The 20,552-nt window shown below is 32.2% G+C and overlaps 1 protein-coding gene across 5 annotated transcripts in view; it reads left to right on the top strand.

Moving 5' to 3' along the window:
- The window catches only part of PCDH11X (protocadherin 11 X-linked), a 542,639-nt gene extending 522,746 nt beyond the window's left edge, over positions 1–19,893 (top strand). For 4 of the 5 annotated variants that reach the window (XM_032475985.1, XM_032475982.1, XM_032475983.1 and 1 more), the window contains one exon: positions 15,038–19,893. In XM_032475985.1, coding sequence (XP_032331876.1) covers positions 15,038–15,648 — 611 coding nt within the window. In that variant the 3' untranslated portion in view covers positions 15,649–19,893. The remainder of the gene's footprint in view (positions 1–15,037) is intronic. The other variant, XM_032475986.1, reaches the window with a different exon arrangement.
- Positions 19,894–20,552: the final 659 nt, after the last annotated feature.

The following is a 20,552-nucleotide window of genomic DNA, read 5'->3' on the forward strand; positions in this document are numbered from 1 at the left end:
ATCTATTTCACACATTCCCATTTCATCTTTAAATTTTGAAAATTCTTGGAAATAATGGCAATTGAGGTAATAAGAGAATAAGATAGTTTTTAGGATTCTAATGTAAAGAAAATTGGGTAGGCTTTCCATGATTGTAAATATGTGCTTAAGAAAAGAATAATAAATAGTCACAAGAATGCAAATTCGTCCTCTTTTATGCAGATTATCTTAGTTAAAATTGAGCACTCCATATTCTAAAAGAAAAACTACAGTTTAATGCATGTTCATACAAAGTAAGGTAGTTTTTAATGCTGTTAGGTGTAATTTGTGTGCCCCATTTAAGACTTTGAATGTCTCTTCCTGATATAATTATATATTTAGAATGCATAAATCCTTTCCCATACTGCAAATACAGTGCATTCCATACCAACTTTGTAGGGTAGGAATAACTTCTAAATTATTTGCATCATAATATGGAGAGTGAAGGTAAAGAGGTTTCTATTTTCTTTGGAAAAAAGCTTCACTTTTAAGAGCTAAAAGCATTCTTGTCACACCCTAAGAAGTAAATTTTCAAGGCTATTAACTGTCCTGTTATGTTCAAAATGGAGAGGCTGCTTTTTTTGTTAAATTCAATACTGAAAGTTTAAGTGAAATTAGTGAATGGTGGCTGATCTGACTACTTTGCCTCCAAGTTATTTTGGAGAGAAATAGTTACATTCTCTTTATATAGAAGGTTTTCACTATGACTATTTATATTCAATATATCATGACCAATAAATGTGAATTGCCTTCATCATGATGTATTAACTCAGCCTCATAATACCCAAGTGCTGAGATAATTAAGGTAGATACATAGGGTTTCATGGAGTAGGGATATGAAAATCCTTAACCAAAATTCAAATTATGCTTTTAAGATCCACTTGTATTTTCCTCAACTCATGGATAGAATATATAGAAGAGAGAAAATCATTAGTTCGTTCTCACAAATTATTGTAGTAAACTCTTCAGTTAATTTTCAATTATTGAAATGTCCTTCAAGTCTTTTAATATCATCACCCATTGCAATTCATTGATTTAGCTGTTCTCTCCCATATCTGTTGCCGAAAGATCCGCCCCTGTCCCTGAGGAGCCAAATAACCCAAAGACAAGGTCTTGGAGCTTAGAAGAAAAGAGGCAATTTTATTGCTTTGCCAGGCAAAGGGGGCAAGCTAGTGCCTTCAAAACTGTGAAGCCACAGTTGGGAATGGGGCAGGGTGATTATGTAGCCATAGCTCAAACAATAAAGCATGGATAACAATCAACAGAATCATTTTCTCATCAGAAGATTTAGAATGGCGTCACAATGCCTCCAGGCGACCAATTCTATAGAGGCTAGTGGTTAGATCTCTTTCCATCTCTTTATCTTATAAGCACCCAAGGTGTGGTCTTCTTGGTAATTCAGGCTATTTTGTAAGGTTAAAGTCTGTGACCTTCTCCCTGGAGATCAATTCAGAGACCAAGCTTGATTATAGCTTTTGATTCCTGGAATAAAGTAGAAACAGTAAGATCAATAGCTTTAGTTTTAACAATGGGCCTGGGGCTGTAAGTAGCAACCAGTCAGTCAGGTCACTTGACTGTTTTAAGGGCAAACATAAGAATAAGCGATCTGTTAGCCTAAGTGCAGCCATTTTATTAATCCTCCTTCATATCCAGTGCATAGGCATGAAATGATTAGATTTACAAACTACTGAGGTAAATAGTTCTTTTTTTTTTAACATTTTTTATTGATTTATAATCATTTTACAATGTTGTGTCAAATTCCAGTGTTCAGCACAATTTTTCAGTTATTCATGGACATATACACACTCATTGTCACATTTTTTTCTCTGTGAGTTATCATAACATTTTGTGTATATTTCCCTGTGCTATACAGTGTAGTCTATTCTACAATTTTGAAATCCCAGTCTATCCCTTCCCACCCTCCACCCCCCTTATTTCAGTGACTGCTTATAAATTTACAAAAGTTTATCCTTTTGACAGCTAGTTTTTTAATATTAGATTCCCTGATAGGCAGATTTCTATATTTTAATATTATTATAAATTATCCAGTATTTGGTTTAATAGTTATTGCTCTTACCTCTCAGAAGTTTAGTTGAGCCAGCCAACATGAATATTTACCTCAAAACTGGGAAAATATTAGGGAAAATGTCTTCAAGTGTTTGGTAATGGTTTTACTACGAGTGCAAAAGTACATTTCTTTGAGCGCTTTAGATAGTTTAAATATTCCAGAATGTTTAAAATATAAGAAAGGTAGATCTATGATTTTTTTATCAGTTTGTTCTATTTAGCTTGCTACATTACTTTATTTACAAATAATTAAGCATTATATACATCTACCTATATTTCAAGTTGCTCAAATTTGGACATATGCACGTGAAACATAATTTTATAAGAATACATTAGGATATGTAAGAATGTAAATAAATGAATGCATAATTTGAAGATTTCATAGCTAATTTAAATAAACTTATCTATACCACCCTACTTGTATCACAGGCTACATTTTGTTTCTCTTTCATCTTTTAAAATCTATACTTCCACCCTTGCTACCACCAAAACATTTTAACACCTATTGGGGTTTGCTTTTAATTTCTATTTTATAAAGCAAAAAATATATTATAATTTATTGAAAATAAGGTGATGTGCAATAGTGGACATTGTTTACAGCCTTCGTTTTCTTCTTTTACCTTAGGCTATAGTTGCCTTTATAGAATAATATATTATCATAAGTTCATTACTAAAAGTATATGTTACTATTCAGGAAACTGTTGTCTACTATTATGCTTGTGTTGAGTTGACTGAAATGAATGATAATGTTGTACTTCTAGCCTAAAGACAATTGAAATTGTTACCATATTCACTTCATAACTCAACTCCCTCAACAAATACCTATAAACATACTTTCAGAACAAAATTAAGAAATAAGCCCCCTCTGGGTGTTAAGGAACATCTATATGATAAAGAAGCAAAGAAACCCCCAAAGGTAAATTTTATCAGTCTTTCTGGTCTGACTTGATGTGCAGCTATTAATCTTGACATCATTTTAATATATTGTGCCCCTGTGACTCTAAGTATCATGCATTGAGATAAACTAGTTAACTTCCCTGGGAGGAAATTTCATAGATTGCCTGAAAAGCCACACAGTAACTTTTGGTCAATTTCTGCCATTACATATATAAGTGGAATCTCTCTTATACATCTTAGAATGTCAGAAACATTTAATCTCATGCATTTGTTATTGCCCTTTATTTTGTCATATTATAATGTATATTATCGACATCTAGTGTATGCAGTATTTTATATCTGTAGGGCTAAAATATTACCCCTTATAACCGGCAAACTGTGAAGTATTGTGGTGACTATCTTGTGAAAAGTTATTTTTACTTTTCAAAGCCTGATCATAAGGGTGCAACCAACTAACAGTATACCCCAATCCACTTTTCTAATACAGAACATCTAAATTGTTTTTTCAGATATACCGGATATATCATCCCCAAGTAAAATACGTTACTCAGAAACACACTCTTACACTGTTAGATTTGGTAGGGGTCCAGTGAAATCTGGATTATACTATTTAAAATTATTACACATTTGAAATAATTTTCTTTATCAAATAAATTTTCTTTATCAAATTAAGATGACTATAATTCAAAAAATTTTCCTCAGATTGATATGAAAATTGTAATGCTTATATTAGTTCTATTTGTCAGTTTGACTAGGCATTTTCCCTTCATTTAAAATATAAAATTGTTGCTTCAAAGAATGTTTCATTTTATGTTTATACTTTGTGGTACAAATAACTAATAATAAAAATATGCCATTGCCTTTTACCTTTTTTCACTGGATAAGGCATTACCATACATTTTAGGACATTTGTACCTACCTATACCTGTTTATATTCACAGTCTTGTGTAAACAAATGTAATCTATCATTTTGATGATTCACATTTAATTTAGATGAGAATGATCTAAATTTTCTGTGAAAAACAAAGTGTATTTGTTTTCAGATGAAAGGAAGTAATTATTTTATTTGATAATATGTGCAGTTACCATCTAAAATGTATATAAAACAAACTTTAAAAAGCCCATGGCAATAAGATATTAACTACAAGATACAAATTAATTGTGGGCACATATATACATGTATGTAAATGTGTATGTGGATATCTAGTCCATCATTATTTTGAATGATGTGAATAAGAGGCATCGGTGTTACAAATGCTTATATGCTTCATATTAGTTGTGTTTGTATACTTTGGAACATGACTAATGGAACCTAAAAAAATTTTCTAAATTATATAATATACAAAATGTACTCAGTTAAGGGACCTAAAACAGATTTCAATTATATTTCACTAACTCTATGATATTATAAATAATTGGTGGCGAGACTAGCTGGGAATAAACATAGTAGTTGAATATTGAAAACTGCCTTCATTGTATTGCTCCTAGAAGTGTAATATTGTCAGAGAAATTTAGATTTTGAAAATATATTTTTTACATAAGTAAATGGTATGCATCACCACAGAGCTATAATAAACTTTTTAATATGTAATCATTAAAGTATAAGGCATATTTTCAGTATAAATATATATTTTCATATAATATACATATATACATAAAGTATATGTATATTAACTATGTCATAAATTGATTTGATAAAATATTCTAGGTAGTTTTAATAGTGAGTTTCATTTTACAACTTATGAAACCACACAATATCATGAAATGCCTAATTCCAAAATCTGCATATTTCAATTATATAATGATTGCTCTGTGAAATTGACAGATGATCCAAACCTTGGGGAAAATATATTTTGGGTTGAAATTGAAACACTTTAGTGATAAATAGAAAAATATAGACATACTTCATACTTACTGACTTGTTTAGATGCAATTTTACTTATAATTGCTGTGGCAAAAATAAATAATATGGGTACATAGTACCACTTGTGTTTAAAACACATTTTTATTGTACAGTAGTTCAAAAATCTTCCTGCATTTCACGTGATAGAAAATTTAAAATTTGATTTGTCTTTCTTACAAATGTGGGTCCTTGGTCACAGGCAGGGCCAAGTAAGAAAGTGTGATGATCTCAGTATAGATCCATGACTGCCTCCAGCAAGTCTCTCAAATCTTCTCCCTTACTAACTTTGAATTAGTAAAGTAATATTCATAAATTAATAATAATTTATAAGTTCATATTAAGATGACCAGAATAACTGAATATACTTCCTTAAACATCTCTTTTTTAAAACATAAGCTAACGTAGATTGGATCACAAAATGAAAAGCAACAAAGTTACCAAAATTTTTCTATATGGTCTAACCACCATCAGTATCAGAAATATTAGAACCAAATAAATATTAATTACTCAATATGTCTTTGCCAAAATGATATAATATATTCTCTGAAAAAATGAACAGAATTTTCCTGAGAATAGGGAAGGGGGCTGGTCCAATTTAATAAGTTAAAAAAAAGAGAGTGTCAGGACCTGGGATTTAAATATTAAGACGATAAATCTCCTTCTCCACAAAGTGTATGGTTTATAATGTTAGTATGTGTATAAGAAATATATCATAAGCTTATCCTTTAAAATCTTTACCTGCTATGCACACACAGGAGTTATTTTCAGTTATCTTTCTAACATATGATTGAAAGAAAATAAATTACCATTGTTGTTTCTGGTTATTGTGCTCTTACAGAAAACTCATGGATAAATTAGAGCCTCGTATCTAGAATAGGACTGCCAGATAAAATCCAGGATGTCCAGATAAATTTGGATTTCAGATAAACAACATTTTTTAAGTATAAGTACGCCTAAATATTGCATGAGGCATATTTACACTAACAAATTACTTGTAGTTTATATGAAATTCAAATTTTCCTGGGCATCTTGTAGTTTTATTTGTCAAATCTGGCAACCCTAGTTAAGAAGTACTCTTTAAAATCCTTTGGGTTGAATCTAAGAACATGATCTTGGAATGCTTTCTGTTAACTATTATATTTGTATTAACTACAGTAACATTATAATGTTTTTCTTGTAATGTGCCTGCAGGATGTAATAGCATGATTATTATTGAGTCACTGCTCAGTCTGCCTGGAAAAGTGATAAAGAGAAAAATATAGACACTTTAAATATTTGATTTAAATTATAAATTAATTAATATCTTTCAAATTTTCTTTATCTAATTATCAGGACAGTTTTCATCAAATATGTTTCTCTCTGATATCAATTTTGCCTTAGCTTCTGGTGGTAAGAGTAAAGGCCATATCATGGACCTGGTGTGTTGCTGTAGTGAGTAAAGGCAGGTCCATCCTTACAGCTGACCTGCAATTGAATCTCTAGAAAATCTAATGAGTTAACAATAGAATAAGAATAGGAAGTTAATCCTTTCTCCTTTTCTTAGTAAAAGAAAGTTCACGATGGGTATGTAGCAAATTGTACTGAGGTTGTGTATGTATGGATGCACAATAAAATCTATATTTGGGAAGGAGGATACATGTTAATAGTAAGGAAAAACAAATACAGGAAAAAAATGCATTGAAAGAAGTATTCTGCTTAATTCATGAAATGTTAACCTTGTATCCTATTGTAATCAACCAGCCTATATGCAATGCACATGTTTCATCTATTTCTGTGTCCATTTATCAGGGATCGTTTTAGGTCCTTTTCCCTTAATTGATAGAGAACTGCCTCAGGAGACCTTTTCTTCACTTGAGGGTACAATCAACTGTCCAAGGGACTATTCACACTAGCTCACTTCAAATCTCCCTGTATCTATCACTCTCCATTTCTTCACTTATTTCTATCATCTCCAGCCCTCTGTGAATACTGTGCTCTCTCTTCTATGGCCACATGGAATCACATCCTCCCAATCTTTGCGTGTGTGTGCGCGTGCACACATACACGGTCTTTTACTTTGTTAATGCAACCCGTACCGTATTTACCTTCTCTCCCTCTTAAATGGAGTAAATTGGCAATCATTCATAAATTACATACATATATTTGGATCAAATGCATTTTAAGGAATCTCATGTTTCCTCCCATTCTTCAGCCATTTTGTAAGGAAAAAATATGATTAGTCTATTATATTATCACCATTTATTTATCTATATCATTCATTAAAACTTTAGTTTGCGGTGAAGAAAGAGTATTGTTTAAATGAAGACTATATCCATAATTCTCTCTCTGTTTTCTATGATACATACATTTGCCTTTGAAATACTGTACAGAGTAATTCAAATACAAGTTGTCTGCCATGCAAACATCAAAGTTATGGCTCATTAGACTAAACTTGATTCATTGCTTGTCCATCTTACATCTGTACAGACATTCTAATGCCTCCTCATTACAAAACTTCAGATAGCATATTGAATCTATAATATGCCTAATACAACTGGAGCACCACTTGCCATTTCTAAAAGACAATTTGAAAGAAAAATCTTCATGTGACGTTGACAGTAATGATATCTGCACTAATAAAAGCAAGCAATTAGTTTTATCTCTTGACCAATTAAAATATACTTGCATTACTAATTTAAAATTATATAAAGCATTATTTTTTCAATGACCTGCCTCTAAAGTATATGCAAGTCAATATAAGCACAAATCAAAAAGCAAGTACCAGGCATCCTCTGCTTCAAAAAGGAAAAGCAACCATTTCTTTTGCTCTTGCTCAAAGGCAGTTAGCATATTGACACGAGGAACATAAGGAGTTTGACTAATTAAAACTAATTAAAACACAAAACACTGAATAAATGCTCAGATACATAACGTTTGGCTGAGGTAAACCAGAATTCATTGAAAATTGCATTCAAATAATATGTAATACTTAATCCCAAATGGTTAATTCATACCCACCTATCTTACAGAAAATAGTTCATAAACACTGTAACAGGAGTAAGAGTTGCCACCAGAGAAAGTTTTCATGACTTCACTCACATTTGAATCAATTTACTCAAATTACTTTAGAATAAATGTTTTCACATTTGTTTCGTTATATATTTTGACATTTCCAGATTCTAACCCAGAGTAATCTAGAGGTGATCCCAGCAGTGGGAATATCCGGTGTCACCACTGTTTATCCTTACTCTTACCCTATTCAAAGACCATCCTTAGAAGAAATCCTTTCTCTTCTCCAGATCACAAATAGTGAGCAACAATGATAGTAATAGCACATACTTTCTCTGTTGTATATGTTGTGTATATTTTCAATACAAAAATCTATTTTATAAAAATGAAATTATTTAAATAGAATGTCAAAGCAATTTAGATATCTGAGTTTTCTTTCTATGTATATCTTTTAGCAATATTTCATTGTATTGCATATGACAGACTTAGGATTTGTTTGTTTTCTTTAATAGGCAGAAATGGTACTTTTTGCGTATCTTTGAATATATTTTTTTCTTGTACTTCCTACTCTTTATGTCAAAGATACCAATATTGTAGATTGTGTTGAAAGGCATATTGAAATGGCGTATTTTAAAAATTATCAATTACATTTTAAAATATCAATTAATCGATTATATATCTCTTTACTCACTAACATTAGCTCTTGCTTTTGCAAAATATAGTTCTTGAATAAGTAACAAATACCGAATTTATAAACAAATATTTCCCCTCCCAAATCACTAAAATATCATGAATGATTTTATGTCAATAGTCACTTATGAGTTTCTGAAATAACATGTGTTAACATGTTTACGGTAATAGTCTTTGCTAATAAATAAACTGGACAGCATTTATTATTAATTATTCAATATTCTAAAATAACTCATTATTTGAAGAACCTAACGTGCTTGCAAGAAACTCCCAGAATTTATAATAGGGCAAGTTTATAATGGTAGCATTGCTAATTTTTAAATGGAGAGAATAATTTCTATTTTTTGTAAGATACATTCCAAAAAAGGGTTAAAACAGAAGTGTGAAGATTTTGCCAAATGAGTTCTTGCACAAGGCAGCTGTGTCCCAGTTTTCCCAGTCTAAATAAACACAGGCTTCTTGCTTTATAGAATAGCAATAGTTATCACCAAACCCACTTCATTAGCACAAATGGGTGAAAATCAGTGGATGAACGGCACTGGCTACATTTACTGGGCATTAATAATTCTGTATGGGTTTTTCATAGTGTCTATGGCCATAGACCAAAAGGCACTTTTTCCACCTTCCAAAAGGAGAATCTATAAGTCTGATAGATTCTTCATTAAACTAAAAAAATTAAAAGTCCTACCAAGGCAATGGCCTTGTTCTGCTTTGGACTGCAGTAGGTACCAAGTTCAGGCTATAAATCAAACTTCCAAGGAATAATAAAACATAATCCTCTAACCCCCTGGAAAAAAAGAAAATGTTTTCCTTTCCGTTTTCAAAAGCCAAATACAAATAATGCTTTTTGGAGTACACTTTGCATCACAACACTCCTAGCATGATAATGTTTTGCACCAAAATGTCATTGCCTCTTCAAGTATGTGTACACTATTTCAATAATATGATAAAATACAAAAGAATAAAGTAACTAACAGTTTGGTATTTATATGCATTCTGTCTTACTTCTGGATAGATCTGGGTGTTTAAAATATTTTACAGTCACATGATACAGAATATGTCACAGAATTTGGAAATGAAAGATATCACAGATTATTTTATTAAAGTATATTGATTTACATTAACAAATCAGTTTTAATTCATTCAAAGTATTGCAGATAGATATGAAGTAAAATGTATTCAGTGATATTATCCATGGGATTATTTTTGATTGCTGTGATAATTCAGAGGATTTTCTTCTTACACCAGACCTGAACTGCTATTTTCACCAAATACTACTTTTAAAGGGAAAAGGAAGACATTTCTTACTGGGTATTATTAACTGAACCAGTGTAAGGTTGTTTTCATCATCATTTTGCTGAGGTCCCAAAAACCTGATAATATAAAAACTACCACCCTTGTTGATTAATCAGAAATGCTATAGCAAATGAAAGTCACTTCTCGTTGTTTGATGGTGGTTGATATCATGAGCCATGTGTTCAAGTATGTGCAGTGTTTTGAAATATGAAAAATGTCTGTGTAATTATAGACAGTTTGCTTCATTGTGTGAGAATTTTGCTTCTTTTAGCTTCTTTTATCAGTTTACTCTAAATGCAATCCTAGATTGTTAATATTGAAAATTTGCTTAACTTAAAACCTGCTCTTTGTTAAGCTAGGTAACTTATTTTAGACTTTAAGTTATATAGGAATAAAACTCTGAGGAGACTAAAAATTGAAACTAAAATATAATTTTGAAACTGTGGATTGATTAAAAGTTTGGCATAGAATAAATAATGTATTAACATAAAGTATAGCTATATTTGTAGCTATAAGGTAGCCAACTCTAATGATATTTTCATAGTAAGCTTTCCAGCACCACCAATTTCCAGATGTTTGCTTACTCATGTATGTCTGAAATTATTTCCTTGGTGATGGTCACTTTGCTCAATGAGTTTCCAACAAATCTCTGTGGATATTGGAGAGATGTCAGATGAAAACAGAATCACTCTTCTTATGATTCTTGTCTCTAGCATATCCTTTTGCTACTCTGGCAAGTTCTCTTACATGAATAGATTGAAGCTATCAATTTGCAACAGATTATTTTCAAAAATATAGGTGAAACTTTAAGTCACACAAAACTCTAAATAAAAAGTGAAAATCTGGACTGAATGTTTCAAATACCTTTGCTACGCATTTGGACCACATTAAACCAAACTCTTTACTATCAACCCATTAGGCAAGCCATAAATTTCCCAGTTACTAGCTTGGGAAGATCAAATGATGAACAATTCAGGTCAATAAATTCTTTTTCGCTGAAATAAATGTATCAATTACAATCTGATATTCCCCTAAAACATTTCAGTTATGCAGTTGGGAAACTACTGAAAGAGCAAGAGAAAGAAAGATCAAAGCAAATTTACAACAATATCTTATTCTTTTTCATGAGAGTTCAGCTTTGAACTATAATCAAATGATCAGTATAAGACCTCTATCATGTGAAATTTGCTATCAGAGATTAACAAATACATTAAATGGAACAGTTTGACTGGAGATTTCTGTATAATGAACATTCAATTTAGTTTTGGAATAGCACTAAGGAAAATGTCTATAAAATATGCATTTGTCCTCAAATTGATAAAGGTTAGAGAATGATAGGGAGCATCACCAGGGCACATTTAATCACATCTATGAACTTGTTATCTGAATTTTGAAAGACTAGAATTTGTTCCTCTATTTCTTGAAACACATATATCAGCCAATTAAATAAATATGAGTTAATAGATAGTTCTCAAAAGCAATTTAAAGGTCAAATAAGTGTAAGCATTTAGAATGAAGGAAAAGATTATCCAAATGAATTTATTTAACTTCATAAGAGTATATTTTCTGTCTGAGACAAAACAGTGATTTTCATTTCATTGTGCTAAAAATATATTTCAATATACTGTCATTTTTCCTCACTCCTTCTCAACAACTGCAGATGGTAACAGTCCTCTTGTAAGTACTTTCCAAAGAGAGATATTGTCTTTTCTGCAATATATTCTTTGTAGATAGGTATTTTTATTACTCTGCTGTATATTCCATTTTCCTGGTATACGCAATTGGTGTGTATATTGGCAGAACTTTTGGCGATCACTTGAATCATAACTTTAGTTCAAGTTGCCTTTTCAATGTGATAAAATGGTCAACAATATGACTACATCATATTTTCCCTATAGAAGACTATTTTGGAACTATGTGAGGATACTATATTTCCCTAGGAAAAATATTCATTCCTTCAAAGTTAAATATTATTAATGAGTTACAGAAGCCCTCAGAGAATGTTAGTTTAAGTGTAATTAATTTGAACTCCACTAATTTGCAATGCATATTATTTTGAATTTGCTCTGAGTTAATCTGCACTTTTACTATCTATTTGGGAAACTGTTAAGCTAATTAAATGGTATCAATAATATTAAGGGCAACTACATAAGTCTACTGAAGAAAATGTGCAAAGAGAAATCATGATAAAGATAGTGACTACACTATTATCAGACTTATTTAAATTTTAAAAAACTTTAAAATAAAAATGTTACTACAGATAAAGAGGGACAGCAGTACTCAGAATCAAGTAGACCTAACACTCCTTCCAATGAGAACAGAATACATATTCTCCTCAAGAGCATATGCAGCTTTCTACAGGGTAGAATATACGCTAGGCCATAAAGCAAGCCTCAGTAAATTGAAAGAATTGTATTCATACAGGGTATATTCTCTGACCACAATGGAAAGAAATTAGAAATAAATTAACAGAAAGAAATTTGGAAAATTAACAAGTACGGGAAAATAAAACCACACACATAAATAATCAATTGGTCAAAGAAGAAATCACAAGAGAAATGAAAAACTACTTTAATGGTGAAATACTCTGTTTTCCTTAAGATTAGGAACAAGATACAGGATACCTGCTTTCACCGCTGCTATTAAACATTATGCTGGAGGTTTTAGCCAGAACAATTAGACAAGAAAAACATAAGAAAAATTTTCGTATTGCAAAGAAAGAAGCAAAACTACCTGTATACACAGATAATATGATTTTGTATATAGAAAATCTTAAGAAACCCACTAAAAACCTATTAAAACTAATAATCAAGCTCAGCAGTGTTACAGGCTTTAAGAGCAATACATAAAAATCAAGCATATTTCTGTAGTTTAGCAATAAACATTCCAAAAAATAAATTTAAAAAAAATTCCATTTGCAATGAAATAAAATGGAATAAAATACTAGGAGCAAATTCAACAAAAGAAGCACAAGGCTTGTATTCTGAAAAATCTGAAATAACTATTTAAAGAAAGTAAAGATATAAATGAGTGGAAAGACATCTTATGTTCAAAGATTGGAAGACTTAATACTGTTGAAGTATAATACTTCATAAATTCACCTTCAGATTCAACACAATTCCTATCAAAATCTGTAGAATCCAAGCTGAATTTTTGCAGGAAGTGATTAGAGGAATTGGAATCTTCATGTATTTCTGGTGCTAATGTAAAATTGTGCAGCCAATTTGGAGAACAGTTTGGCAAGTCCTCAAAAGTTAAACATAGTGTTGCCATATGACTCAGCAACTGCATACATAGGTACATTCCCAAGAGAAATGAATAACTGTGTCTACACAAAAACTTTTACAAAATGTTCATAACAGCATTACTCATGACAGCCAAAAAAGAGAAACAACCCAAATGTCCATCAACAGATGAATGGATAAATAAAATATGGTATAATCTTGAACAATAAAAAAAAGAATTGGAGTACTGATACATGCTACAACATGGATGACCCTTAAAAACATGATGCTAAAGGCAACAGGCCAGTCACAAAAGACTCCATTTAAAGGATTCCATTTCTATTACATGTCTACAATAGGCAAATCTGTAGACGCTAAAGGTAGATTAATGGTTGCTTAGAACTGTGGAGTTTGGCCAGTGACTGCTAATGGGTACCAGCTTTCTTTCGGAGTGATAAGGATGTCCCAAAATTGATTGTTACGATAGTTGCACAACTCTGTGAATATATTAAAAAACTATTGAATTATTCACCTTAAATGCATGAATTTTATGGTATGTGAATTTTATCTCAACAAAGCTGTTAAAAAAGGAATGTCTATAAATCATATCTTTCAGTGAAAATGACTATCTATATTCTCCTCATAATGAGGCAAATAACTCAACATTGAAATTGTGACATATTCTTTTGTTGTAAAATTTAAGGCTGCCGATCAGTTGGTTTTCTGATGGCAGAGAAATTAAATTTTGTTTTAAAGTATAGTTATGTGTGTGTTCATATTATTTCCATCATGCTTTTATGACTTAATATCACCCAAAATACATGAAACTCTACCTTCCCAAATATTTCTCTAATATAAATGTGCAAAAATATAGAATATTTTAAATGTTAATCTCATAGGAACATTTTTAAAGTGACTTCTCAGGAAGAAAAATAAATAGTTACCTAATGGAGAAAATTAGTCTTAATGAGAGTCACTTCTGATATATCCTATTCTTTGGTTTTAAGTGTGATAGGGTATCAGCAATACCTAGATTCTATATCCTGCTGAGGATTTATAGGGACATGAATTTCTATTTTTAACTTTTAGGATTGTTATGTCTTCTCAGAGAAATGATCTTTTTTAAATCATGATGTAATATCATTCATTATAGCTAATAACATTCCTTGCTCTAAAGTCAACTTTTCTATTGATACAGCTACTCTATCGTTACTTCGCCAGTCTTTGTAGAGTGTACTTACTGATATTTGATACCTATTGGCATTTGAAAACTTTACATAAACCTCATAAAGGAGCTTTAAAAAGTACTATACTTTAAAGCTAAGTAGTTTGGATCTGTAATTTCTTATGCTGCTAACCTCTGATTTGTCATGCTTTCAGAAAATGAGGAATAGAGAAATCAATTGTCTTCGAGATAATTATAGCTATATTTTTGAAACGAGAAGGCATATCTTAGAGTTCAATAAACTATGTTTCCAAATTAACCTAACTTATTCTTAGATTTATGCTCAGATTAATTAATTAGATTCTTATCCAAATGGTTAGCTATAATTGGTTAGTTCATCACATGTGTCTGTGACTGGTTTTTCCGTTCATTTCACTCATGTCCTCTCTTCGTGTTAGGAGCCATATTTCAACTGACTTGTGTGTGCAGATCAATGACTGTAGTTTCCATTTACAGTCACAAACACAATTTAAAATATCTGCATTTGAGACACTAGGCCAAAGTTTCCTAATTATAAAAATGAAATGCCATCCACCCACTCCCAATTATTTATGTTACTGGAGAAATTATTTCTTGACAAATCAAGTACCAGTTGTGAAAATATTGGAAATCTCTGATGCATTTAGACAGATTATTCAATGTTCCTGTAACAACATGATTTATTTTAAGTAGCCAATCAAAAGATGCCTTTGCAATATAAATTGTATCTTTTGCTTCCCACCCGAACAGCTGCAGAAATAACTGTTCAACCAACTGTGGAAGAGGCCTCTGACAACTGCACTCAAGAATGTCTCATCTTGGGCCACTCTGATGCCTGCTGGATGCCAGCTTCTCTGACCCCTCCCAGCCCTTCACAGGCCCAGGCCTCCGCTCTCTGCCACAGCCCGCCACTGACGCAGACCTCTCTTCGCCGGCGCAATCCTTCGGTGACACAGACCGTTGCTCTGTGCCACAGCCCTCCTGTGACCCAGGCTATCGCCCTGTGCCATAGCCCTCCACCAGCACAGACCTCTGCTCTCCACCACAGTCCACCTCTAGCACAGGCTACTGCTCTTCGCCACAGCCCTCCCCTGGCACAGGCCGCCGCCCTCCATCGCGGCCCTGCACAACCACCAATGGGCTTGCAGCAAAGTTGGGGGCAAGGTGGTGGACCTGATGGACTGCTTGCTCTTGATCAGGGAGGGCAAGGTAGTACAAGATCTCAGTTTTACACCATGTCTGAAAGACTTCATCCTAGTGATGACTCAATTAAAGTCATTCCCTTGACCACCTTCACTCCAGGCCAACAGGCTAGACCCTCTAGGGATGATTCCCCCATTATGGAAGAACATCCCTTATAAAGCTAAACCGGCTCCTTCACGTTTTCCAACCAGATGTATATAATCACAGTTTAAGATCCAATTTCAGTGAATACTTCAAATTGTTAGGTTTGTAAATAGCTGTGTAAATAGAAACAGATACCAGAATCAAGTCTAGAGCTAGACCCTTAGTCAAAACTTAAAAATGAATTCACAATTTGATTAATTCAGAATGTGTATTTAAAAAGAAAAGAAATTGAAAAAAAGTCACACCCCTTTGTACAGAAAGGCTTATCATGACAGATATGAATATATAGTATATATTATTTCTGATGCACTGTAATTTTTCATTTATTTTTACCAACATGTGCAATATTACTGATTTTTTTCCATTCTCATTTTTGTGGACCCAGTACGTAGCTAATGGAAAGCTAGCAAATATCTGATTTTCCAGGAGTATTTTTATTCTATCTAAACTTTTGCTTAGACAACATTAGAAGATACAAGTATGTTAGCATTTTTGTTTGTCTTTGTGTTTGATATTTGTTTGTTGTTTGTCTCTACTTTTCTGTTACTAATTTTTCTACAAAAATGCACAGTAGGGAGTGTAAATATCTGTGATATTTTTGGTCCCTGTTTTTTTATGTTTTCTACCTTTATTTTAAGAATATATTGTGGATATAATTTGTATATACATTTTCAGTAAAGATATATAAAAACTGTACAGATTTATGTCTATAACCTATTTCTCTACTCTTTAGTAGAGTTCGAGACACTAAAGTGCAATAACTGTGCCCAAATTAGGCAATTATTTGCTAAAAAGGGCCTCTTTCTTTGTTTTTTGTTAAATTTACCTTTGTAGGTTAAAGTGCATCAGAAATCATGTTATTTGTCATCCTAAGCCTATATTCCACTATTAATTGGGTCTTTATGTTCTGAAATCTGTATATAGCAGCCTAGAAAACCACAAAAAAGTGGATGTATTCAACACCTAATTCAAATAAATATAATTGTAGATAAACCCATATGCTAAATCTATGACTAAGGGATTTTTGTCATTCTAGCTCAACCTACTGAAGCAAACCACTGATAACAAGATGAAAGTCAGGAAGGAACTTTTCAAAAGACGCAATTATAAATTTACATCAAATGTGTTACAGTATAGAATTTTAAGGAGATGTGCAGAGGGAGAAATGAGGTTCATGACTGCCTCTTGGGGTGGATAAGAAATACCCCAATAACACACACACACACACGAAAAAAAAAACCCAACGAAATCTCATATATGAAACAAAATATGTCATTCTAAGCAAAGAATACCTGAGTATTCCTAGGGAACATTAGTTTCCTTCTGTTGTTTGTTCTTTATTTTCCTTTTTTTTTTTTTTTTTTTTTGTCCTCTTAACTGGCCGTGATATTCTATGTGCACATTTTATCAAGTTACGGAAACACCATCAACTTAATTTTCCTCCATAGCAAAACTGAGAAAATGTCTTGTTTCAGTATTACACTAAACCAAGAGACAATTGATGTTTTAGTTGGGGTGTTGGGGTGGGGAGTGACTTTCTTCTCGATTAAATTAGATGTAGACTTTGTAATGTGTAACTTGAAGATATGTAATTTATGATTAAACTGTGTGTAAATGTTGTATTATAAACTGTGGTAAATGTATAATTTCATTGCTGAAGGTTTCCACTGAATGTTGAGAAAGCTTCTCTTCATGTGCCCAGCAGATTACGTAGCGTTTGGAGAATATATTGTTCCCATTGTGAAGCTCTTTAAATCATGTCTGATTTGGTGTGTAGAACTTCTTAACTTTTAACTACTAGAGTTTAATTACTGAAATTTCAAATTAATTAGTGTTACTGATTTTTTATTTCTCCTTTGTGTTTGTTAATGTTCAAAGGGATTTGGAGCACAGTGGTATTCCAAATGCATGTGAATCCTGAAGGATTGATGATGTTGGAAAGTTTGTTGAAATATGACAACGTATACATGTTGATATTATTGTTGCTATGGTTGATGATGAAGATTTTAGACCTGGGGAAGATAAAGAAACCCAGAATGACAAAATCAGTGCTTCCAGTAGATTTTAGAACTTTTTTTTTTTCTTTAAAAACTTGCAAAGATAACGTGAGAATTTTTTTTCTTCCATTTTAATTATTTCCATTTTCTTCTCTACATTATTAGTTAAGATCTACACACTCAAAAAGAAATAAATAAAAAAGAAGATAAAACTGAAAGACTATTAAATAATATGTCAGTAGTATGAATAGTTACTATCTGTGTTAATGAAAATCAAAATAGAAACCAAAGTTCAATGTTTGGGATTTTTTTTTTTCTGATAGTGGTGTGATTTATTGTGGTAAGGGTGGCTCTTAAGTCCTCATCTGTAAAAATTTGTGAAGTTTTGATACCTTTCCTAGAGCTATAGGAATGAACAAATATGCTTTTATTGCCCTTTCTAACTCTGATGATATAGTCAGACTTAGATTGTGTTTAGAATTTTAAATGACTGGGCACCCTCTTCTGGGTTTGTACCAGAGAGGCTTTGAATGGAAGCAGGCTCAGGGCAGCCAAAGAGGCAAGGGGTGTGAGCCCAGTAATTCTCCCCTGTGCATTCTCTTCCTAAGCTTCCACTAGGTCTGGCCTTGGCAACTTGTAACTTCCAAGGTTTCAGATCCGATGAGAGCTTTCTCATCACATTGCAAATTCTTTCTTTGAATGGATGGACAGAGCTGTAGATTGACAAAACTCACAGGTGGCTTTTATGATGTGCAAAACATTTAGTCCCAGAACTACAAACAGTCTTATTTTACAATCAATCAACCAAAAATATTTCCCTTGAAAAACTAAGATTTGATTTAGTCAGAAATAAAAACTTTGAATTGAAAGACAAGTATGATAATGATACATTCAGTCAGACTGGTTGTTCTATTTTGTGGCCATGTTCAATTACACGTGATTATTAATTTACTAGTTATAATGTTAATATACCACATTTGTAAGTATGTATTCAAACACTGTATCTTATATGCTAAGTGCATACACATTTTTTCCTTGAACTTTATCTTCAAGTTTTAGCTAATACTGTGTCAGTGTATTAAAAACAAACTTACATATGGTACAAACAATGTAATAAATTTAGAGAGTACATTTTGTGTAGTCTCATTTAATTACTTAACATTTTATTTTTGGTAGTGTAAATTTGGTTAGAAAAAATGGTTGTTAAATGACTAGTGCTATTGTGTATTGGTGACAGTTACGAAGAGCCTCTGCCTTCTCAAACTAATATTTGTCACACACTTTCATTAAAACGGAGAAAAAATAGACTAAAAAAATCACAAATTCTGCAATCCTTAAAATGTAACCATGTCACACGCAAAGAAAATGTTTCACACACTGTCAGTCATGGGAAAATTAAGTTTTACCCACATGTGTGTTTCAGCATTAGTTTTCTTGTGGTTTATAGTAAAGTTGAATGTGCATATATCTCCTATTCCACATTTATGAAATGTCTATTTGTTTAAGCGATTCTGTTTTTACACTCTTCTGATGTATATTTTCCACTGTGGTTATCATTTCTTGTCTTTCTTCTCTCATATTTGTTCCAAACCCAACTTATATTTATTTAGATAAACATTTTTTTCTCGCAATCATTAGACACTATTTTGGCTATTTCCAACTAGCACAACTGTCCTGGAAAACACGAGAGCAAGAGAACTATATTTGAGCAACAACCTTTTTACGCTAACATGCCAATTACCACACCAGAGCAATTTTATGCAGAGGCCTTAAAATATTCATTCATTGTAGCTTTCTTACACTAACCATCCGTGTATTTTCAGTAAATATGATTTTTAAAAGCAGTGCAAGTGGACATCTGTAGAAGTAGCGATGAAAAGGCCACTCAGAAAAATGTGTGTGCACAAATGAAAAAAAATGAAGGCAATTGTTTAGTGATTGTATGTGCTATTTTATGAATAAAATGTGTGAAATTTATGCTATCCCTGCTTAAAATACTTGGAATTTTATGAACTATGTATTTATGTTTGTATTTTGAGAAGATTCCTCCTCTGTGACATCATACAGCATCTGAATGTGAACAGTGTCCCAAAGCAGCTCTCGCCATGCTTTGGAAGTGAGAAGGTTGGTTATTGTACGGCCCAGGATGGCAGTATGTAGTCCAGTGGCAAACGTGTATTAATTGTTCGATATCAGATTCTGTATTGCATGCTTTCTTATTCATTAATAAAGGAATTAATAAAGCTATGAGAAATAACGATACATATTTATTGTGTGTGTTAATGCAAAACTCAAAGGTTTATTTCATTTTAAATTGTTTTTGAAATACACCTTTTTTGGTGATATATTTCAATGAGTTAGATCACTTTTTTTGTTTACTCCAATAGTCCCTTCAATATAATTCTTTGGAATGAACATCATTTCACCCACTTTTCAAAACTGATGAGAAGTATTGTAGCATTTTAGAACACTATTTTTTTGCGTCTTCCATGACAAACTTAAGAGATATTTATTTATTTCCAAACAAGCCCGTGGTCTCATTTAATGTAAAAGCTGCCCAAGAATTTCTCTACACAACCCTTGAGGATCCAAGTGAAGTCAGTTTCTGGAAAACGTTGAGAATATTTGTGGAACAAAATAACTTCACTCCTGGCTTCACTTTCACTTTGGCTAAATGGAGAGAATCCCAGGTCATGGAACCCTCCCTACACAGGATCAGGAAATACTCAATTGCATTTGGCATTTTTATTAGTCCGGAAGTTTGATTAAGAGTTATAGAGCACATAATCTAGGGCTTTTTGTCTTCTTTCTTTTCTCACCTTTCAATAATTGTGATATTAATTTACTCATTCTCAGCAATGATTAGCTGACGAAGGATTACAAACAAACATTGAAATCAAGCAAAAAAGTAATCTCTGGCC

This window comes from Camelus ferus, chromosome X, assembly GCF_009834535.1.
Source record: "Camelus ferus isolate YT-003-E chromosome X, BCGSAC_Cfer_1.0, whole genome shotgun sequence".
Taxonomy (NCBI): domain Eukaryota; kingdom Metazoa; phylum Chordata; class Mammalia; order Artiodactyla; family Camelidae; genus Camelus; species Camelus ferus.